Below are 25187 nucleotides of genomic sequence, written 5' to 3' on the forward strand. Positions count from 1 at the left end.
CGAGATTGTACATAAACAGTTTAATAACATCACAGACTTCTTGAGTAAAAAATGGCTTTTTCCCATTTACGTCACAGATAGAATACTCCATTTTATTTAAATAAGCGAAGCTTTAGTAAACCATGAGCATTTGAAGAGCCTACATATTCTGTTTCTGAAGTATGTCTTACCATACGTGGGTAATATTCTTTAATTATTAAAAATCATTTAAAATATGTTACTAAAAGGATATATTCACAAATACAAATAAAGTGTGTGTTTAGACCTTGGGAGTTTAAGGATCTTATTCCTACTTTAAAACGTATGTAGTTTATAAGTTTACTTGTTTCTGCTGTCAGCAAAACCCTATTAGATCCACTAAAACATAAAAACTGTTAACGCGAATGAAAAAAACATGCTAACCTAAGACCCCCTATTAAGTTAAGTACACTTAAGCGTGTTCTGGATGAATGTGACATTGACGTCCATTTTAATTTAAGATCTTAGTAAGAGTCAGTGACGAAGAGGTTTACCTTTTCAGAAGTTTTTGTCTGACATAAATTTTGCCGGTTGAACAAGCAGTCTACTTCTGGTCTTGTAGAATGTAAACAAGTTCATAGAAACATTAAAGGAGAAATAAACTAATGTGTTATTGTTAACTACACTATTTTTTTCACAAAACCATTTAAACGAACCCGCTTAACAACGAGCGGAAGGGTTAATTAGTTTGTTGTTAAATATATAGCTACACAATGGACTATTTGTGTTGTGCCCACCACTGATATAAACATTAAATTTCTACCGTTATAAGCCTTATGGCTGCTGCTGTGCCAGAGGTTGGCACGAAGTTAGAACAACATATTTAATTTGTATCAGATAAACAACATTAGTTTGTTTCAAACCGTGCAAAACTTCAGTACAAGTGTGATTTTTGATATGCCATTTCTACTCTACAGCAATAAAAAACTAGCATCAGTTAGGTTTGTATTAAAAGAAATAGGAAAGGTACAATATATAAGTGTGGTCCAAGGATCACTTATCCTGGTTCAATCAAGAGTCCAGCTTGGCGCAAAACACAACACATATTCAACATGATTTTAACACACGAAAATTATGGTTCAATCCCTTGCACAGTATAGTTCAAACACAGGTCCAATGCGGCTCAAATACATTTCCAGTATGTTTCAAACACATGTCCAGGGTGTTTGGTTGTTTCTCGTTTCTAATACATAATTTCACCTGTGTTAGCACGAGTGTTATTCTGCCCGATGCCCCAGCCCAACAATGTACTTTTAACCCTGTTTTTATTTCTTTTAAAAGAGTCACTTTACCCTGAAGGAGACAACTTCATTCTTTAGTTTCATTCGTGTGTGTTTAATTTCAATAACGACCTAGTATTTGTTTAGTTTGAATGACTGAATCTTAACAAGTGAGTGCTTGTGCTGATATGGCATATGGATTTTAGAATATCATACACGCTATTTAACATAGCATGCTACGTTATTCTTACGATGTTTCACCGAAAATACATGAAATCGTGAAAGTAGATTTTGCGACATGTTACCCACTGAAAATTTACCTAGAAAATACCTACCATTATGAAACTATAAATCAAGACTTCACAAAACAAAGGCCAAATCAAAAGTTTATATCAAATATCAATATAAAACTAGGATATGAGTCTGTAAAATTTACTACCAAATCAACTGAAGGTTTTAAGCCTCGAACGAAGAAACTAACAAATAATTACAATTATTTTTTTTCTGACATTTTGTTAGGTGGAATATTACGTCATTCTAAATGAAAACTTAATTGAGAGCGATAATACGAGCGGTGCGCCCGCAAAGAGCTTTGACCGTTAGAAGGCGCGAGTTTACATTTTTGAAGTTTGCTTTACACGAGGACTATTTGCGCTAGTCTCTCTAATTTAGCAGAGTAAGGTTACAGAGAAGGAAGCTAGTCATCATCACCCACCGGCAACTCTTGGGCTACTCTTTTACTTCCGAATAGTGGAATTGACCGTCATGTTATAACGCTTTCACGGCTGAAAGAGCGACCATGTTTTGTGTGACGGAGATTCAAGCTCCACCGTCTCGTAGATTGCGAGTCGAGCGCTCTAACCACCACTGAAGGCAATGATAAATTAGGTTTATTGGCGGAAGGGCATATAATTTATATCTTGCACAGTGCATTATCAATGGTTTCGATTAAAGCATTTTTATTGTGGATTTATTGATATTTGTTTATTATGTTTGTGTGGATGTGACAGATCCTAGCGCGAATGCCTAGCTCCAGAACTTTCTCAAGCTCGATTTGAATCTTTGGTTTGGAAAAGAAAAAAGGGTGTAGGCGCCTTTCTTCTCAAGAGCCTTACTGTTCTGAGAAGTCTGAAAGGTCTGAAAACAAGTGGTATGACGCATGAAATACACAGGACTTACCGTTTTGTTCAGCTGTAAAGGAAAAAAAGGCTAAAAAAATAAATCATTCCTCGTGTGTTAAAACAAGAATCGGGAACAAAAGACTAGGCCTTCGGCCAGAAACAATATAAGCCTGAATACGCTTATGGAGAGACCAAGCTCTGAGTAGAGGGCGCCATCCTATTAGGAGTTGTGGGTTACTGGTAGACAATGTGTTACCGACGTGGAGAAAGCACGTGCTGAAGAGCAGCTGAAATAATAATATAGTCGCCGGCGCTTGTCAGTAGTGTAAGTAAATGTTGCTTTGATTTTATTTAGTGATCTAGTGCAGTTCCATAACCTGTAATCTCGACCTTTTGTTTTCACTAAGCAGAATACGTACGTAACCTGCAAACTCCCTGTTTTATTTTCACCAAGTGAATAACGTTTATAACTGAAATTAAACCTAAATGTATGTTTTGTACTTTGCAATCCATGAGTCTAAAATTCAATCCATTAATGTGTACCGAGACTTAACTTTTCAATCACTAATCGTATTGTTGCTGTAGGTTATATATATATATCAGTGTTAATTGTTTAGTCATAAGTTAATAAACTACACCAGTTTATTAGCAACACCCACGAAACGAGTGTTTGGAATATTAAATCATTAAAACTACATTACGTGTTCCTGTTCTGCCCACATGTAATTAGATTTTAATTTATTACTGTTGTTGTGGAAACTTAAGACTTTTCATGGTACTCTGAACTACTTGATGAGGAACTCACACAACATACCTTTAGAATTAAGTTTACGTGCTGGACTGTGGGAATGTTCAAACAAAATATTGGGGTGTTTACGCTTCATATGAAACAGAGTCTACTTGCTGGATTGTGGGAATGTTCAAACAAAATATTGGGGTGTTCACACTTCATATGAAACAGAGTCTACTTGCTGGATTGTGGGAATGTTCAAACAAAATATTGGGGTGTTCACACTTCATATGAAGCAAAGTCTACTCGCTGGACTGTGACTGTGGGAATGTTTACTTATGAAACATACTGATTGTGGGAATGTTTAAACAAAATATTGGGGTGTACTCATATGCTGGACTGTGACTGTGGGAATGTTTAAAATATGAAGCAAAGTACTGTGACTGTGGGAATGTTTAAAAAAATATTGGGGTGTTTACATTTCATATGAAACAAAGTCTACTTGCTGGACTGTGGGAATGTTTAAACAAAATGTTGGGGTGTTTACACTTCATATGTTAACAAAGTCTACTTGCTGGACTGTGGGAATGTTTAAACAAAATATTGGGGTGTTCACACTTCATATGAAACAAAGTTCACTTGCTGGACTGTGGGAAAGTTTAAACACAATACTGGGATTTTAGAAACGGGAATGAGCTTGATTGTGTTTATTAAAAATATTAATTGTTTAAAGCTGTTATCTATTGGTAACACTACTTAGGAAGCAGGGATTTGAAAATTCCGCTTTATATTCACACAATTTAACAAACCTTTGAACTAGACCTGGTCGTTGAGTATACGATAGAATATTTATTGCTAATGATATGTTGTATAATACTTCTTGTGATACATTACATCTAGGATGTCTAGGAAGTGCTGTGTATAAATGTGAACATATAACTTAAGTTTTACTCTCCGTTCCACCACACACACGCACACAAAAGGTAATATAACATAAATCTATACTTATAGAAGTTACAGAATGAGAAAATGTGAACATATAATAAATTTTATGTTACGCCCTCTCACATGAACGATTAATTAATATAAATAGTAATTCTTGAAGTTGAAGTGATAAAGCTGAGATAAATAATAATATTATGAGAAGCTAGGTGTCATATGTTTAAACTTTGAAAACACGTCCTACTTTTATCTTCTATTCGCAGTTTTCGTTTACCACAGATAAAGCCAAACGCGATGCTTATAGCAAATGTCTTTTTACGTTATAGAGTGTGTTTTCTTATAGCAAAGCCACATCAGGCTATATGTTGTTACGTTATTGACGTTCTGCACAAATGTATATCTAAAGTTTTGACAAGTGCAGAAAATATTGAAAGAACAAGGTCTCATTGACAAAAAGGGTTCTTTTCTAGCATCGTCAGAAAGTTTTTAGGAGCAGGTTGTACTGCGGGAGACTGTGGGGGCTTGGTACACCTACAGTAAAATATGCGATAAAAAAACAGACATTTCTTTTTATTTATACTCATTTGGTCTTCTGAACATTTTACAAATATTAAAGTGAACAGCAAATTTTTCCATATGAACGTCTAACAGCTTAACAGAATCACGTTTGTTGCTGTTAGGCCTACAAGTTCCTGTGTGTCATTCGTGTTCAAGATGAAATCTTTATTTTCCTATTAATCCAACAAGGGATTAAGATTACCTTATAGAAGTTGCCGACAGTTTTTGTACGGCTAACAAAAAGGGTGCCTTTTGAGTGGAAGGACTAGAAGCTTGAGTCTTTCCACTGTACACTGCAGTAGCAACCGTAAAAGTGAATGAAGTCTATGTGCACTTCGCACGTTAACACTGCCTTTACTGTTATACTTAGCACTCTAATTACAAACGAACTGTCTAGAAAGTTAAACATGTTCTGTCTAATGCGTAAACCGTTGTGTGGGTTCCTGATATCATAGAGAACGTGGATTGTATCAAACACAAGTTGGTAGTTTTTATTGCTTGCTTTCTGGAGATCTTGAAATGCTCTGAAGTTGTTGTTTTTTGTAACATATGGTTGCATACACATCCAGAAACGTGAGACATATTATGTAGCCCTCTGACGGCGGTATGATAGAGCTAAGTATATATGTAAATTTTAGTTGCAAGGACAAAACTGTAGTGTAAGCAGTTGTTTCCTGTACGAGTAAGTTACTGAAGTCACTACCAAAATTTTAAATATATAATGGTATTATAGGAAAGGCAGCAGTATTTTAAAAATAAATTGAAAGGAAGTATAAATTATAAGAAAATTGCCTGTTTTTAATGGGAAACTTTGTAGAAGGAAAATAGTGTAACATTCTTTACACATGATGCTCCTAAGATCTGTATGAGAAAGAAATAGGAAACATTTCCGCCCGTCAGTTTTTCACACACTTAACTAATAGCTGAAATAAAGAGTTTACGATGGAAACATTCTTTACTGTTTTGTTTTTACACAAAATAATTTTTTACTAGAATTCTGTAAAATTTGAGCTGACAATAGTAGGTTTATGGCGATTTTTTCCTTTTTTTTGTACAAGTAACAGTTTTAAATAACGTATATTATGTTTTGTCTTCTTTGCAAACACTGCAGTTACGTCTGTTTTTAAAGATGAAATTCCATGACTCGATTCTTGCATTGCATACAGCGTTGTCACACCTAAATGCGTATTTTGCACCAAAAGAACAAAACAAACTGAACGATATTTCTTTAAAAACGTATTTAAAGTTTGGTCTTTACAATGGCGGTGATACAACGTTTTGTATTCACAGAGTTAAGATTTTGTAACGTTCGTTACAAAACAAGTAATTGATTTGTTTTTGTATAACAGTTATGTTGGGAATACCCTGGACTTCGCGTTGAGGTATCTGTTTCTTTTAACGCACACAAGAAATAGAAATGTATGCTGACATCCATAAAACAAACAAAAGCATTCACTTCTACCATCATTCCAGATGTTATATCGTTTAACTTCAATACAGTCTATAGTATCCACTTGATCAGTATCGTATAATCATACAATAAGAAACAAATAAATTGGTTTCTTAGACTTCACCATATTTGGTAGTTTCTAAAGATTACGTAAGACAATACGAGGAGCTAGTTTTCCAGCAAGAAGACAATTATATTTTCTCGGCCTTTCGTCTAATGCTGTAGCTATTCGGTAAGGAGATTAGGAAAGTAATAGCGAGATGAAATCTAGGGATAAACTTGTATAAATAAACTTCTATCTACTTTCTTGATACCGAGAAGGAAGATGTTTGTTTACAATAACAAGAAAAGGTCTATCTGCAACTGAATGTTTAGTTGTACAAATCCTGTAATGTGTCATGTTTCCTTACAGTAGAATAAATAACTTTCATATCAAACCTGTAATGTGTCACGTTTCCTCACAGTAGAATAAATACCTTTCATATCAAACCAGTAATGTGTCACGTTTCCTCACAGTAGAATAAATAACTTTCATATCAAACCAGTAATGTGCCACGTTTCCCCAGAGTAGAATAAAAACGCCTTCATATCAAACCTATAATGTGTCATGCTTCCTCACAGTAGAATAAAGAACTTTCATATCATACCTGTAATGTGTCACGTTTCCTCATAATACAGTAAATAACTTTTTTCACACATATAAAGTGCTATGCTTTTTGTTGAACAAATTTGTGTCTACACCGTACTAGATATACTAACACTTGGCCTGATCCATAATATTATAACTTTTAAGGTGTTTTTCTAATGATTTATGAGAAACTATTTCCGCGATTGTTAGTTGAATGTTCAGCATATTCGAGTTTGTATTTATTTAAAGTTTTAATAGCTTGATGTCTTCAGTTCTTTTCTAATAATAAGAGTTAATATATTTTGATGTCTTAACGTCTTCAGATTTTTATTTTTCGATAAAGGACATTTAGTTAACAAATAATATTTGTAAATAAGAAAATATTCGACGGACGAATTATTCATTCCGTAATTGAGGTATAATTCTAACATTACTGTTAGCTTATTTTTATACCGGAAGAGTTAATCTTTATATTTCGTATAGGTATTATGAGAGATTTTTAAACATCCACGGTAGAAATTTTGGAAACCAGCACTAAGGGTTAAATTTAATGTGGTTGTCAAGATGGCTTCTGTGAGGGATAAGTAACTATAACACTATCTGTTTTAGAGCAGGTAGCACAATGAGACTTGGTGTCTCGATGTAGGTTTTTGGGGTCAGAGAAAACACTGAAAACACTAGCAACAAGAACATTCCTAACCCAAGATGGCGTCCGCAAGGGATAAATAGCAATATATCAAGTCTAAGATGTTAATATATAGGTTTTTGGGGTCAAGTAATTTACTTCTGTTGTATGTACTAGAGTTAGAGCTAAGCTTCCAAACAATAGGAATCGTAATGAGACAGTATATCATGTAGAGCAGAGAATGTACTAAATGACTTGAAGTTGACCTATTTATTGAAGAAACATTATACATAAATATAACTAAGTGCACACATTTAGTGAACAATATTAACATACATGTGTCGAAAAATATGTCATATCCCACAATTTTAGACTAGAAATCCAATGGATAACATACAACAGTACTTAAGAACAATGAAGCTACTACCTTGATGTTGGCATTGCCACAAGTATCATTAAAATAACAGTAGGATTTTTTTGAAACTGTTTAATCTAATTGGAATCCCTTATAGTGTAGTTTGTGCAACACGATATATCCTAATCACCACATAAGTAGCAGCAGGTGGCACGATTTGTGCACGTGAAGCTCTGATGTAAATCATCTGGCACAAGCCACTTTTAGATATTTGGTACAAGCAGCCTGTCTTCCTTCTCGAAGCCACACTTTTCGGGTTTACACCAGAATTGTCCAAACACTCAACTGTAAATATATGGCATAGACTTCAAATAAAATATGCCATTTTATAGCAAGTCTTGTTGACGTTCTGTTTTTTGAACTGTAATACTTATAATAAAGAAACTGATTTATTGTCTTGTATGTGACGCAATTTATTAACACCTTTATCAAGTACTTCTTTGTAGGGACACTGGTGATTAGTAATTGCATCAAGCACTCCTCTGTGTGGACACCAGTTGTAAATACCTGTACCAAGTACTCCTCTAAATGGGATACCACTAGTAAATATCTGCTCCAAGTATTCCTCTGAGGGACATCAGTTATAAATACCTGTCACAAGTAGTCCTTCGTAGGAACATCGCTTATAAATACCTGCACCAACTACTCCTCTGTAGAGACACCAGTTATTAGTAACTGTACTAAGTACTCCTATACAGTGACACTAGTTGTTAATACCTGTATCAAGTAGTCCTATGTAGTGACACCAGTTGTTAAAACCTGTACCAAGTAGTTCTAGGTAGGGAAAACAGTCGTTAACACCTTTATGCAGCACTTCTCTGTTGGGACACAACTTGAAAATACCTGTACAAGTACATCTCTGTAGGAATACCAGTTGTAATTACTTTTATGAAGTGCTGTTCAACTTTAGTGCCTACTTTATTAGTTGTGTCACTTCCATTTAACACGTATAGGGAAGATAAAACTTTGCAACTTTCTTATTTGTGAAAAAGGATGTGAAGAATTATGTACCATCTCTCACCCAGAGTCCTTTAAGTCCACGAGGTTGAAGTAAACTGAAATAGAGAGTGCTCAAAACCAGAACAACAGTATTATTGGATAGTATGACAACATATGATAGTATGTCGTTTATTGTGCTTCATGGGGTATCATTCTGATATGATAATAAATTGTGTTATTTCTTGTGCTTCATGAGGTATCAATTCTGATATGATAATAAATTGTGTTATTTCTTGTGCTTCATGGGGCACCAGTCTGATATGATAATAAATTGTGTTATTTCTTGTGCTTCATGAGGTATCAATTCTGATATGATAATAAATTGTGTTATTTCTTGTGCTTCATGGGGCACCAGTCTGATATGATAATAAATTGTGTTATTTCTTGTGCTTCATGAGGTATCAATTCTGATATGATAATAAATTGTGTTATTTCTTGTGCTTCATGGGGCATCAGTCTGATATGATAATAAATTGTGTTATTTCTTGTGCTTCATAAGGTATCATTCTGATATGATAGTAAATTGTGTTATTTCTTGTGCTTCATGAGGTATTAGCTTCATAAAAGCACCCTCAATACCAGCTGGCGAGACTGGCTATGATAAGCTTTTGACACAAATGTTTATAGTACAGTTTTAGGCTTTCGAAGTGCTTCAAAGTGTTTATGTGTGCTACATAGTTAATCAATAGTAAGGGAAGTTCGTTGTTCTTGTTAAAACAAGTCAAAAGAAATGTAGCGGCTATTCTATAGGAGTAATTCTAACAGCAAACAAACAAAAAAGAGTTATTTTCCTTGTGGCAGTTGTTGTGCTCATATTTTTATATCAGTTTATTATTTTTGTAATATCTGTGTATATTTTGAAATAATTTGAATATTTTTTTAAAGTTTCAGTCACGTGAAATATACAGCTAGAACAAAACTCACAAAATATCTTTGGACAGCGTTGTCTCCTGAAAGGCATTTTATTGCATATAATGGTGGCCATCTTGAATTTGTTAGACGGCTAAGGGTTTATTTCATTTTTTTTATAACATAAATGGATTTCTTCTACTCCTAGAACTTATATCTAGGAACCATAAATCGTTTTGCTATCTACTTTAGAACAAATGATATGGTAACTCACTCCTTGTGGCGGCCATATTGGTATACATCTTGTATTTATTAAATGATTCAGGACTAATTTTGCTTTTAATGTTGTCAATGGTTTTCTTGATCGTAAAATCTATATACATCATTGCACTTTCTACTTTAGAACACGACATATGGCTGTTTGCCTCTCTCAGCAACCATCTTAAATTGCTTTCTTATCTTCAACTTTCACAGTGTCTACGCTGGATATTTGTGAGCCTCATAAGATGACCATAGGTATAATTCTACTATCATAAAAAATTTCCAGTCGAAAGAGGGGAAGTCAGATACCTATTGTTGCATTTCAAGTGCGGGTATTATGTCTCGTTATCAAAAGTTCCGAGTGAGAAATGATCACCAACAGAGGAACTTTTTACCAGCTCACATGTCTGTGTGCTAGCATCAGTTGTTATTGTATGAACGTCACAATATGAATATCGATTTCTTTTCTACCACTTGAAACATGTGACTGAATAAAAATAGAGTGTTATAATTCTGTGAGGTTAAAAATGACTATTAACTTAGGATATTAAACAATAATACAGTTGGTCTGTGTCTTAGAACAGGATCTGCAAAGGTAAGAATCACAGGGTTATGAACAGCATATGATTTATATAGGATTTCTGTACAACTACCGTGTTTCTCCGATAATAAGACATACCCATAAAATAAGACCTAGTGTGATTTTTGGGGATAGTTTTAATATAAGCCCTACCCTTAAAATAAGCCCTAGTTAAGAGTGGCAGGAAGAGAGAAAAAAAATTAATTTATTAGTTAGTTTAATAGTTAGTTAATTAGTTTGTTTAAGTATTAATCAGTTAGTTTAATAATAGTTTATTTTAAATGGTTAGATTAATAGTTTTACTTTGTAACTTCATTTTTTAATATATCAAAATAAGACATCCCCCGAAAATAAGCCCTAGTGTCATATTTTGGAGTGAAAATTAATATAAGCCCTGTCTTATTTTCGGAGAAACACGGTAGCTACCTACCTGTCAAACGCTTGTACCTTCCGGTAATGGTGTTACTAAATAATACATAAACGTTACCGTCTATTAATAACAAAATATGTTACAGTAACTACTGTTATTAAACAATACATTACAGTTACATTAAAATAAAAAGGAACTTCTATTATTTCTTGATTTAAGCAGAGGTTTTGATACATTAAATAATAAAATAAACTATACACGAGGGGAATAAAGGAGGAAGTTACATAAGTGGTTCGTGAATTATTTGAGTTATAAAATTGTTATAACAAGAACTGGAAAAATAATGGGGAATCCAATTACTACAAAATATGTTGTTCCACAAGGTTCTATTATGGGTCCATTATTATTTAATTTGTATATTAATAATACATTTAATGAGTAAAGAGTTGGTAAAGAAATTTCAAAAGTTGATATCAACAGATTCAGATATTGGCTTAATATGAATTAACTGTATATTAATATGGATAAAACAAAATATTATAATAATTAACTTACAATATATGAATATTATTAAACGATTTTTTACAAATTCATGAGCAAAGATGTAGTAATAAATATAAACATTTATTTGTAGATACTAAGCAGTATTCTGATTGCAAATATATGCATATAAAAAATGTTAATATTAATAAATGCTGAGGGCTAATTATTGATGATGTTTTAGTTAATCTGTACACAAATATGATTTATAATAAATTAAGACTTATTACAGAAGAATTATGGAGGATACAGAATATTTTACCAATTAATATAAAACCTAATTTGTTGTATCTTTTGCAGAATCTGTTATATGTTACAGACTGACAATATATTATTTAACAAGTAACATTCACTTAAAAAATAAACATAGTTAAAATAATATTTAAGATGATAAACTTAATATAAATGACAAACTTAATACAGATGTAACACTAATAGATTAAATTATAAGAAACCAGTTATCTGATGTAATTGTACTTTACAAACATATGATAAATATACATTCCTATTATAATCTTATATGTGTATAATATTATACACATTATGAACTACATTCTGTTGACTCCATTGTATTTCTGTGGTCATAAGGCTAAAAGTCGGTTTTGATACCAGCGGTGTACAGAGCCCAAATAGCTTATTATGTAAAGGTTGGGCTTAGCAACAAGCAAACAAATGTTATGAAATTTTCTTTATATGTGTTTATTTTGTTAAAATTACTGTGTATTTTTTGTTGAAATTATTGTATATGATTCTAAATCATGAAACTTATTGTATATGTTTTTACTTGCTCAATGGGTGTTTTGATGGTCATGAAACACCGTGATTGTATAAGTGTTCCGTTTCGCTGGTAGAGAACACTTGTTCAATAAATTATTCACAGTAATAATTTAGTTGTTTCTGGTCTGTCTCTCTTATATTTTTCGCAAACTGGGCAAAGGGGTGTAACAATATCCCAACACCCTAACGGAGGTAAATTTATTTTATTTAAAACTAAATTCCTGTCACGAATTTGTTGTTATTTTTTCTAGTTTTGTTTCCATAAAAATCACTTTATTTATGGTAATCCTTACCCTTCAATTTTTTTTAACCACAGTGTTCATTGTAAAGGATTACTTTTAACGTTTTGTTCTTCATAAATGAAGTACACACAAGCAAGTGTGTTATCATGTATGAAAAAAACGGATTGTTCGTAATTACGTTCCTGCTAGATACTGTATCTCAATGTGGACAGTTTCTAATTATTGTACATCTCTGTGCAAACAACTGCAACGAAGATCTCTCTCTAGAGACAACGTTTCGTTGAATATTATATTTGACACTACAGTGTGGATAGTGACGACCACTGTACATATCATCAGTCCTTGGTGGTTATGCCTATTCTGAGATTAAACACAGCTGGTTTTTGATTCTCTCTATCTGTAAAACACGACATTGCTGTACGTGTTATTACTAGTAATAGTAATCAGATTCGCGGCTGGTTAAAGTTTTTCCTAATCTGAAAAATATATGGATTTTCAAAATGTATACATATATAAAAGTAAAATCAGAGTGTCTGTACTTTGGGTAATATACTTAAAACTTGTTAATATAAATATACCTTTTGAGTGAGGAAGTGGGCTGGTTCTATGATAAATATTTTCACATTTTGCCCTTAATATACACAAGGGCTTAAGCTAGTAGCTACTATAAAGAAATATTTTAGCCATTGGAATTTTGGTGTTTCCAGGGCGGATATTTGCCGACGTTTGTGTCTGTGAAGACAACGTACGATACACTTTATGTCGACGTCTAAGGCTAATGTGTTCCTCTCTGTAAGGACATCTATATAAATAATACGTTTATGTTTGTCTGTCTCGAACTTTTCCCAGAATCGACTTCGCTGTTTTATGTTTTGTCAAAGTTTTTAATGCGACGATTATGGTATACGATTGTACATTATTGTCATTACATGACGACTGACTTTGATTTCTACTTTAATTTTTCATTTGCGATGTATTTTACAGAAAACATTTAATCCGCATGTAATTTCCTAAAAAATAACATTACACTAAATACAATTTTATGGGCTGTCTTGACTTATTTAGTTCTAAAACACGCATGCGAAGTTCGTTCAAAACCACATGTTTTTTACTTTGTGAACATGTTTTTCAGACGTTTCTGTATAATCCGCTACCTTTGCTTTTATTAAAACTTTACATTTACCTTACTTTGCAATAACTCGGCTTTAGTTCGTTTCGTATTATTGTTTCCGTATAAAGAGCTTAAAGTTATAAATTTATGGTGTCTCGAATATTATGTTCCATTTAAAGGATGGCTAAAAAACTTCATCTTAAGTTGTGGCTATGGTTAGTCAGTTAGTCACTAATAATCCGACTAAATCAAGATAGTTATATTCTTTTATTTGTTTGTTTGTTTTGAATTTCTCCCAACACTACACAGTGTCTATCTGCGCTAGCCGTCTGAAAGGCAGCTAGCCATCACTACCAACCGCTAAATTTTGGGCTACTCTTTTACAAATGAATAGTGAGATTGACCATAACATTATAATGCCCCCACAGCTGAAAGAGCGAATATGCTTGGTGGGTCGAGGATTCGAACTCACGACCTTCAGATTACGAGTCGAGCGCCCTAACCGCTTGGCCATGCCTGGCCCTGTGTTCTTTAGTATGAGAATTGATGTCGCTATCATAGTTGGCTGGTCAGTTGGTCACTTGTAATCCGACTTGAGTCATAGAGAATTTCCATCATCAAATAAATTTGATTTGTTTAAAAACAAAATGTTGCGTAGAAAAAACTATTACATCTACAGAATTTCCAACGAAACTAATACGTTCTGAAGTCGATCGGCGAGAGAAATATTTAACTCTTCTAGAGTTTCGTTCACATTTTCAGTATGTGCGTGTGTGTTTTTTTATAGCAAAGCCACATCGGGCTATCAGCTGAGTCCCCCGCGGGGAATCGAACCCATGATTTGAGCGTTGTAAATCCGTAGACTTACCACTGTACTAGCGGGGGGCGCACATTTTCGGTAAAACCCTTGCTTCTACGCTGCTCCCATTCCAGTGGCTCAGCGGTGATTGTGCTGACTAAAAATTGGGCTTCGAAACCTGAGGAGGTCAGACAACAGATAGCTTTGTGCTTAACAAAAACAACGTGATATTTCTACATTCGTCAGCAGTCCATGATGTCATTATGAAAATGTAACGAAAAAAATTAAGAGAGCACACGACAAACTTATTAGAGAACTTTGAATATGTTAGAGATTATTCTACTTCCTATCAATCCTTCTTCCAACTATAGATCATAAATACTAGGTTGAAACTTGAGTAACAACAAAAGTACAGTCACTCAGTATTTCAGTTAATTTCAGTCACCAAAGAAATTTTATTTACTCAAGACGAGAGATATTTTTTGTGAATAACAAACAGTTTTGGAAGTATATTCGACAGCGTAATAAAACAACATATGCATTACTCTGAGGTGATTTTTTTCAAAAAATAACTTAAAACTTATATATATATCAATTGGTGTTCACACACACTCTATTTTCTGATTTTTTAACTATTCAGCACGCTCTATGCTTTTACTTAGAAATTCATTCAACATTCATTATTTTCTGATGTAAAATTCTATTAATCAGAGTATTCACATATTCAATGCTCTGACTTAGAGTATATGAATACATTACTAAATAGACTTCTATTTTTTGGTTTAGAAGTTTATCCAACAACATATTTACACACTCCATGCTCTGAGCTAATCTTTGGTTTAGATGTCTTTTCAACAATGCATTCACGCATTCTCTTTGATATAGAAGCCTATCCAACAATATGTTTACACACTATATGCTCTGATTTAGAAGTCAATTCAACAATATATTCACACACTGTGCGCGCTGTCTTGTAAATTTTGCCATTAAAGTATCGATATTTAAATTTGTTAACGAGTAACCCACTTGTTCGAAAACAGGTTGGAGACTAGTTGAATGGGCAGTAAAAGAAACTTTCTTATAAATGTACAACGTTTTTACAAGACAATGTCGTCATGAGGTACACTTGTAATAAAGTGTCTTTTACTATCTCTTCATCTCCAAACTTTATTATACAACAGTTTGTTCGCACAACATGCTCTAATTTGGAATTATATCCAGTAATTGCTTCACACACTTTATATAATAATTTAGGATTTCCTCCAACAGTACAGTATATGTGCTAACTAACGTTAGAGTTACCAGAACAACCTATTCTGTACGTGAGAAAAATGTGTACATGTGATAAGTATATATTTGAGGAGTGTTGCCATCTGTAAGTTCTCCAGTGGAGTGTGAGGGAAAGGATTATTCTAGAAGCAAGGTATCTAAACATTTCCCCACACCCATCGATAGGACATATACTACTGTAGCAGTTGCTTACGTGTATTCTTGAACTAAAGCTATTGATAAAAGTTGTGAGATCACCGAACAAGAGTATGATTTGCGAAATAGTAATATATATATATATATTAATAAAATAGTTAACATACATTAAAATTTGAACTTATATTCTAATAACCATTTTCTTGTAAGCTATCTCGCGTATAAGCTTGGCCAGAAAATTAAATGACTGAATTGTATTTTCTTTGATAAATTTGTTTGTTTCTTTTTTGGAATTTCGCGCAAAGATACACGAGGGCTATCTGCGCTAGCAGTCCTTAATTTAACAGTGTAAGACTAGAGGGAAGGCAGCTAGTCATCACCACCCACCGCTAACTCTTGGGCTACTCTTTTACCAACGAATAGTGGGATTGACAGTCACATTATAACGCCCCAACCCTCAGATTACGAGTTGCACGCCTTAACCCACCTGGCCATGCCGGGCCGTTGATAAATATGACATATTGTGGAATAATCAAGTAACCGGTATCAGATAAACACCACACTTTCACGACTAGTATAAGGAAAACACCTCATTGATTAAAAAACTACATTAATTAAATACATACACTAACGGGGTCGTCTTACCCAACTTGAAGTCGGTATTAAAAGAGGATTGAATACAGCTTGACTTGTAACATTTAAATATCTGTGTAGAAGTAAGCGTTACAACATCATAAACTAGATAAAGTTTCAATTGTAAACATTACCCAGTGTTGATAGGCAGTACCTCATCTCATTTTAACGCAGGAACAAACATGTATGTTTGGTGCTAACAGTTCAATTGTAAGCAAGGGTATTGTGGGAAGTTCTGTATATTTGTTTAAAAAATCTTACAGATTTACTTACTGTTATAGCGTTCAAAACAAAAACAACAACTACACAAAATTCAAAATGTCATTTAAAAACCACCAAGGACTACTATTAGTATTGGATACATTGACTGTGAAACCGAGAGTCTAGGGTTCATGGTTCGTTGCCTCCGAAACACACGTTAGGAGTATTCATAGATCTTAACTATTTAACCTTTCTCTATTATAACAGATATTGTGTGATTGACATGCTGTTACATTCTATTTCACTTTCACTGATAAAGTCTTCAAGTCAAGATCAGATAGTCTTTGATAGTTTTGCGTGAAAAGTATTTGTGTCCTACTGATTTAAAAATGAGTTTGTATTTGTGTTGCTTTCCTTAGAAATAGGAGAAACTGTGAACTAGAAAGAATAAATTAATACTTGAGTGTAATGGTTATTGTTTCTAAAATAATAAATGACAAAGATTTAGTGTTAGAGAAGTAATGAAATTAAGAAACGTTCGTTTTGTGAGACACGAATATATTAGTTACATTCTTTTTTGTGATTTAGCAAAAATAAGACAATGTTCCTACTATTCTTGAAAATAGAACGTGAGGTGTTATTTTTAGGTTTAACGCGAATAAAAAATAGAACATGAGATTTTACTTTCCAGTTTAACATGAAAACATATGAAGTCGATAATTCGCATGAACTAATCTTATTGACAATCTGTTTTTCCGAGAAAATTAAGTCAGGTAAAAGATGATAGAAATGATTACTTAGACTGACAGTCTACTTTCTGGAGATGATTACTTAGACTGACAGTCTACTTTCTGGAGATGATTACTTAGACTGACAGCTTAGTTCCTGGAGATGATTACTCAGACTGACAGTCTACTTTCTGAAGATGATTACTTAGACTAACAACCTACTTTCTGGAGATGGTTACTTAGACTGACAGCCTAGTTCCTGGAGATGGTTACCTGGACTGACAACCTAGTTCCTGGAGATGATAACTTAGACTGACAACCTACTTTCTGGAGATGATTACTTAGATTGACAACCTAGTTCCTGGAGATGATTACTTAGACTGACAGCCTACTTTCTGGAGATGATTACTTACACTAACAGTCTACTTCCTGGAGATAATTACTTAGACTGACAACCTAGTTCCTGGAGATGATTACTTAGACTGACAACCTAGTTCCTGGAGATGGTTACTTAGACTGACAGCCTACTTTCTGGAGATGATTACTTACATTAACAGTTTACTTCCTGGGGATAATTACTTAGACTGACAGTCTACTTTCTGGAGATGATTGCTTACACTAAAAGTTTACTTCCTGGGGATGATTACTTAGACTGACAGTCTACTTTTTGGAGATGATTGCTTACGCTAACAGTTTACTTCGTGGAGGTGATTACCGAGCTTAGTATTATGTAGTTTAAAGAGATAATTACACAGGTTGGTCGTCTAATTACTGGAGGTGGTTACTTACGTTGTTCATCTAGTTTTTCAATGGTTTCATTAAAACGTGATGATTTGTATTTGAGTTCCTGCCTTTTAGTGTCTAAATTAAAACATGTGATGCTTCAAATTTATGTAATATAAGATTACCTTAAACATGGGAAACTGGTGTTTAACCACCAGTAGAAGTGTGCAGACCATGATAAAATGTATAATGGTTTGTGTTTGAGTTGTAAAATCGGGATTTAAATTTATCTCTATCTGTGCTACAGATGTCGCACAGAAGACGTTATATTTGGTCGTGTTTATATATCCTGACAGAAATATTGCTGGGGGGAAAGCGGTCGTATTTATATATTCTGACAGAAATATTGCTGGGAAGGATAGCGGTCGTGTTTATATGTCCTGACAGGAATATTGCTGGGGGGGATAGCGGTCGTGTTTATATATCATGAGAGTAGCGTTGTTAGAGGGATAGTGGTCATGTCTATCTCTTCGGACAGTAGTGTTGTTACAGGGATAGAGGTCGTGTTTATCTCTCCGGACAGTAGTGCTGTTAGAGGGATAGTGGTCGTGTTTATCTCTCCGGACAGTAGCGTTGTTAGAGGGATAGTGGTCGTGTTTATATATCCTGACAGTAGCGTTGTTAGAGGTATATTGGTCGTGTTTATCTCTCCGGACAGTAGCGTTGTTAGAGGGATAGTGGTCGTGTTTATCTCTCTGGACAGTAGCGTTGTTAGAGGGATAGTGGTCGTGTTTATATATCCTGACAGTAGCGTTGTTAGAAGGGTAATGGTCATGACTTAAATGAAAATGATTGAAGGTGTTGGTGTTGTGTATTTCGAAGGAATGTTTAATGATTGAAAAAAAAACGACTTAACACGTTATGTTTCATTAATTTGTCATTACAGGATCGTTCGCATCCAATATCAAAATGTATTTTCTACACCAATATGCACTAGAGAAACCAAAGAACGAAAGTTTGGAAGAATATTGGATAAATGAAGTTATCGATTAAATACCTTGAGCTGTTGTAGAGATGTCTTCAAGTCTCAAACTCAAAATAAACGTTGGAACTTTGCCACATTAAACAGAAACTAATGAAACACGTAGTAAAATAGTAAAAGTTCTTGAGTTTCATTGATCTAGGACTTCAGAGCTGTTTTTTTTTCATGAGTAAACTTCCTATGTTAGTGTAATTGAAGATAAACATTTGTTGTAGAAATATTTATTATAATTAAACCTCATTCTATTCTATTAGTACAGAATAAAAATATCACTTTTAAAAGATATTAAATGAACGTAAGGAACATCAAAGCCCATGAAAAATAGAGTCTATCTGATTTCGTTGTGAGAATTTTCTTCTTTTGATTCTTGCAAAATTACCTTGCAATTTAAATTTATCAGCTGTTAACTTCTCTTTTAAGTTGGCGAAGCATGATTATAGTAAAGTACATTAATGAAATGATGTTAGGTTTATCTTAGTGTTAACACCATATACTTTAGGACGAAATAAATAATGAAGTGTTAAAAGTATAGTAAACCTAATACTGTCGTCTCATCATACATATAATTTAAACATTTAACTTACTTATAATACTTGAATATTGGTCTTATGAGTCCATCTTGTTTGTGCTTTGTTTTTTGTTCAAATGCGAGGTTAAGAAATAATCGAAGCCTACTGCTTTCCTTCTTTGTACGAAAACTAATTACCTTCTGCCTATATACACAGCAGTGCTCTTACACAGGTTGGGTTAATCACACACACACAAATAAAACAAAATAAAGGAAATTCTAAGAGCCAGTTTAGACAGTTTACTTTGTGCACGTGGTGGTCCTTTTATGTAGAAGGCTATAAAGTAGTTTGTTTCACATACGTGCGTAACATACACGCATGTGTTAGTTGTCTTCCTATCCGGAACTGGTGCACGTGTATCCGTTTCGACGGACGTAAACTAAACCTTTTTACGTTCTATACTACTTATAAACCTGTTTATCTACAATCACTTATAAATCTCTTTATATCATTCACTTATAAATCTGTTTATATTCTATATTCCTTTACAGACCTGTTTATGTTCCAGACTAGCTTATAAACCTATTTATGTTCTATACTCACTTATAAACTTGTTTATGTTTTACACTAATTTATAAACCTATTTATTTTCTAGACTCACTTATAAATCTGTTTATGTCCTACACTCATATATAAATCTGTTTATGTTCTAGACTCACTTATAAACCTGTTTATGTTCTAGATTCACTTATACACCTGTTTACGTTCCAGACCAACTCATAAACCTATTTATGTTCTATACTCACTTATAAAGTTGTTTGTTTTACACTCACTTATAAATCTGTTTATGTTCTAGACTCACTTATAAATCTATTTATATTCTAGACTCACTTATAAACCTGTTTATATTCTAGATTCACTTATACACCTGTTTATGTTCTAGACCAACTTATAAACCTATTTATGTTCTATATTTACATATAAACCTATTTATGTTCTATACTAACTTATAAACCTATTTATGTACTAGGCTCACTTATAAACCTGTTTATGTAATAGGCTCACTTATAAACGTGACAATAAGCTCTGGATATCTTCTCCCTCGTTTGTTTGTAACGAGGGAGAAATTTTAAGGGTTATAATCTGTGTTATACAAATACAACACGTAACCAAGGTGGTATGTACTTCATAAAAAACATAACACGTAACCAGGGTGGTGTGTACTTTATACAAACATGACACATAACCAGGGTGGTGTGTACTTTATACAAACATGACACATAACCAGGGCGGTATGTAGTTTATACAAACACAACATGTAACCAAGGTGGTATGTACTTTATACAAACAAACACAACACGTAACTAGGGTGGTGTGTACTTCATACAAACATAACACATAACCAGGGTGGTGTGTAGTTTACACTATAATTTTCTCCCATAACATCATGCTTACGTTGGACTCTCAAACATCGTTCCGGCTACACGAGTTCTATCAAACACATTAATGGAAAACATTATTAGTTAATAACGGTTTCTAGCAGCTGTTTGACTGACTAACAAATTATTTACATCAGGTGTATTTATATCAGCTTCTGTCTCTTTGGATTAGCCCACTTCCAATTAACAACGAACTTAGTGAACACGTCATGATCCAGAACAGTCCAGTTAACATATCATTTCGTGACACGTGAAGTGCGAAATTTCTTCACTTTCTGTACTTCTCGTAAAGTAATAACGTTAGTTCATTACACACTGAAGATCTACAATCAACAAAAAGACGATCAAACAACACGATGTTATAGCTCTTTTTACTGGTGAGAGATATTTAAGGTAACCGTGGTCAGAAAAACTATACCTTTCAAATACTTTTAAAAGAAACTCGAGATTTCGACAGCAATTCATCTCTTATTCACTTTCGAAGTTATTGAGCTACTTGAAGAAATGATTTTCTGTAAAAAGTGTCCAATTATAATCGAAAACGTAATGTCTTCACCTGAGAAAAATGTTCGAATTACACTATGTAACAAAATTTTTACTTTTTCTTGCTCCTGGGCAGAAAGTGTTATTTCCCAATTGCTTATGCCTAAAGTAAATAGAAAAGACCTATTTTTCTCTTCAAACTTTGCTTTTGTGACCTGGGAGCGTATAACGAAAACATGATGGGAGACTATATTTGTGGGCCGATACGTGAAAGTGATTTACATTACAGTCGCAAATCTCGAAAAACTACTCACTTCTAAACATTTTTGTATAACATTAGTATAAATACATCTTGATTCATATGTTGTTTTATTTAGACCTTATGTAAATGAAAATGTGTAAATTTGCTAGTTTTTACATAGAAAATAGATTAATTTCTAAGTTCCATTATCCAGGTCACAAAAGCAAAGTTTGAAAGGAATAATGGCCATTTTCTGTACTTTTACAACATAAGCAATTAAAAAATAACACATACTATCCAGGAACAAAATCTGTGTTACATAGTGTTATCATTGAAGTATGAATATTCGTTCTAGCTGGACAATAATACAGACTATAGAAAGTAATTTATTTGATTTCCTTTCTACCTGTGACGAGAATGTTAATATGAGTTTGATGTAATGTTTTTATTATGTTAGAAACATGTTTTATATAAGTGTGTTGCGAGTTACCTAAGAATATACAGAATAGAGTTACTATGAGCTTCGTACTGATAACCACCGGGTACTGTTTATATATATGTTTATTACCTTGACATCAAGCTTAGAGAACAGGAATAGAACAAAGATGTCAAGTTCTGTTTGTTATCTTAATACTAAGGTTGCTAAACCTGGAACTTAACAGTAGTATTATGCTTTGTTTGCTTTTGTGATATTAACGTTGCTAAGAGTTGAACATAACCACAACATTCTGTTCTGTTTAATATCGTGATTCGAGTCACCTACCTTTCTACGATCCAGAACTAACCTATCAGACATTGTGTTATGAACACATGTTTCCCTTTTCGGAATCTAAGGTGACTTTAATTTAGACATTGTGTTATGAACACATGTATACTGTTTTAGAATCTAAGGTGACTTTGATTCAGACATTGTGTTATGAACACATGTATACTGTTTCAGAATCTAAGTATATGACAAAACGTAAGAAATTTACATATTTGTTTTCTCTTGTATTGTTGTAGCTAGAGTTCGTGTATTCAAAACTGTGTTATGATGTGAGACAAGTAGTTTATCTTTTATATTGGTGTAGCTAGAACTAACATATTTAAACTGTGCTATGATGTGAGACAATTTATCTCTTGTGTTGTTATAGCTAGAGCTATCATATTTAAACTGTGTTATGATGTAAGACAAGTAGTTCATCTTTTGTATTGGTGTAGCTAGAGTTCGTGTATTTAAGCTTTATTACGTGGTGTGAGGCATTTTTTTATATTTTTTTCATGTTATAGCTGGAGTTAACGTATTTAAGCCTGTGTGATTTGAGACAATTTGTTAATCATTGTTGAAAGTGTATCCGTTCTTTAAGTTCGTTTATGTTGTTTGTTTTCAGGTTTTCTCTGGGATGAGCAGTAAGTGTTGGCTGTCATGATCACTGATAACAATTCGAACCAGAACAATGTAGATGTAGAACAAGAGTCCACTGACCTGGCTATCAAATGTCTGGTGGGTGTCTTCCTAAGCCTTATAATTTTCTTCTCTATCACTGGTAATATTCTCGTCTGTCTGGCCATCTACAGTGACCGGCACCTCCGTAAAATTGGAAACCTGTTCCTTGCATCTCTTGCTGTGGCTGACTTGTTTGTTGCTTCACTCGTAATGACGTTTGCTGTCGCTAACGACCTGATGGGATACTGGGTGTTCGGTTCTCAGTTCTGTGACACTTGGGTGGCGTTTGACGTCATGTGTTGTACGGCTTCCATCTTGAATCTTTGCGCTATTAGTCTAGACCGGTTCATTCATATTAAGGATCCACTTCGTTATGGAAGATGGCTCACTAAACGAGTTGTCGTCGTCTCCATCTGCGCAATTTGGCTGTTGTCAGGCCTGGTATCCTTTCTGCCCATCAGTTTAGGATGGCACAGGCCCAAGAAGGCTGAAATAGTCAAAGAAGAAAGAGAGCGACCCATGTGCGCGATGGAACTGACTCCAGTATATGCTGTGGTATCTTCAACTATCAGTTTCTACGTTCCTTGTGTTGTCATGGTGGCGCTCTACACGAGACTTTACCTATACGCGAAGAAACACGTGAGAAGTATTCGCGCTATAACTAAGCCTTCGCAGAATTCATCAAGTTCGAGGCCACACAAAAAAGTGAAGTCCGTCAGCCAAGGATCCCATGACATAATGGACCACAAGGCTGCCATCACATTAGGGATAATTATGGGGGTATTTCTAGTCTGCTGGGTCCCGTTCTTCTGCGTCAATATCATTGCCTCTTTTTGTAAGACGTGTATCTCAGACCAAGTGTGGAAGTGCTTGACATGGTTAGGCTACTTTAATTCCACCATGAATCCTGTTATCTACAGCATTTTTAACACGGAATTTCGAGAGGCTTTTAGGAAGATTCTCTTCTCACACATCAAGGGGGAGTGTTGTGGTTCTTCTGACACCCCTATTCAAATTATTCAGTTCCATCGCGATACTTTTTCACTGCAGCCAATGACGTCACGAATCGAGATTAATTGTGAGGACACAGGGAAAGTTAGTGAACTCTAACCAAGATTACTGTTTGTGATTTATACATTCCAGGTTTTAAGTACTGTATTAGTAGGGTTGTTTTTGTAAGATACTGTAAATAGCTGTTAGTCGATAAGATTCAATAAATCATTGCAGAAATATTTTGAATTTTTATTTATGTTTTAATTTTTGCTGAATGTTAAATCGAGATTGTTGTTTTGTATTAAGCACATAGCTACACAATGGGCTACTGTGCTTTGCCCACCACGGGCATCAAATCTCGGTTTTTAGCGTTGTAAGTCCGCAGACATACCGCTGAGCCACTGGGGGGCGTTAAATCGAGAAGCCCACAAATCGTTCAGTCAGTTTTCCAAACACATAAAACTAGTAACAATTGTATGAATATTATAAACATGTTAAATTTTCTTTTTCTTAACTGCTGTTATAAGAAGATTTTTGAATACTCCTGTTACTGAGACAGTTGTATAGTTATTGTTGTTTCAAACCGGCTGAGAAGTCCTGATTGGCTTGTTTTGAATTTCGCGCAAAGCTACACGAGGGCTATCTGCGCTAGCCTTCCCTAATTTTGCAGTGTGAGACTAGAGGAAAGGCAGCTAGTCATCACCATCTATCGTCAACTCTTGGGCTACTCTTTTACAAACGAATAGTGGGATTGACCGTACCATTATAACGCCCCCACGGCTGAAAGGGCGAGAATGTTTAGTGTGACGGGGGGAGAAGTCTTGATACTGAGAAGGATGTATAGTTATTGTTGTTCGAAACCGGCTGAGAAGTCCTGATACTGAGAAAGACGTATAATTCTTGGTGTTACAAACCAACTGAGAAGTCTTTATACTAAAATAGATGTATAGTTATTGTTGTTCCTACCCTGGTGTTGAAAAATTTCGTTCTTAGTATAATTCAAACCTAGTTGCCTATTCCTGGTGTTGAGAAATGTTGTTATTAGTGTGGTTCAAACCTAGCTGATTAGTCCTAGTGTTAAGAAAGGTACTTTAGGTGCGTCAACAAAT

General features: G+C 34.2%; 1 protein-coding gene across 2 annotated transcripts in view; it reads left to right on the forward strand.

Moving 5' to 3' along the window:
- LOC143255473 (dopamine receptor 1-like) overlaps window positions 1-24503 on the forward strand; it is a 53002-nt gene extending 28499 nt beyond the window's left edge. Inside the window, exons 1-2 of one of the 2 annotated variants that reach the window (XM_076511192.1) lie at window positions 2480-2684; window positions 23030-24386. In XM_076511192.1, the coding sequence (XP_076367307.1) occupies window positions 23065-24195 (1131 nt within the window). In that variant the 5' untranslated portion in view covers window positions 2480-2684; window positions 23030-23064 and the 3' untranslated portion in view covers window positions 24196-24386. Of the gene's footprint in view, window positions 1-2479; window positions 2685-23029 lie in introns of those variants that run through there. The other variant, XM_076511193.1, reaches the window with a different exon arrangement.
- Window positions 24504-25187: the final 684 nt, after the last annotated feature.

The sequence above is a fragment of the Tachypleus tridentatus genome, chromosome 7 (assembly GCF_004210375.1).
Source record: "Tachypleus tridentatus isolate NWPU-2018 chromosome 7, ASM421037v1, whole genome shotgun sequence".
Taxonomy (NCBI): Eukaryota; Metazoa; Arthropoda; class Merostomata; order Xiphosura; family Limulidae; genus Tachypleus; species Tachypleus tridentatus.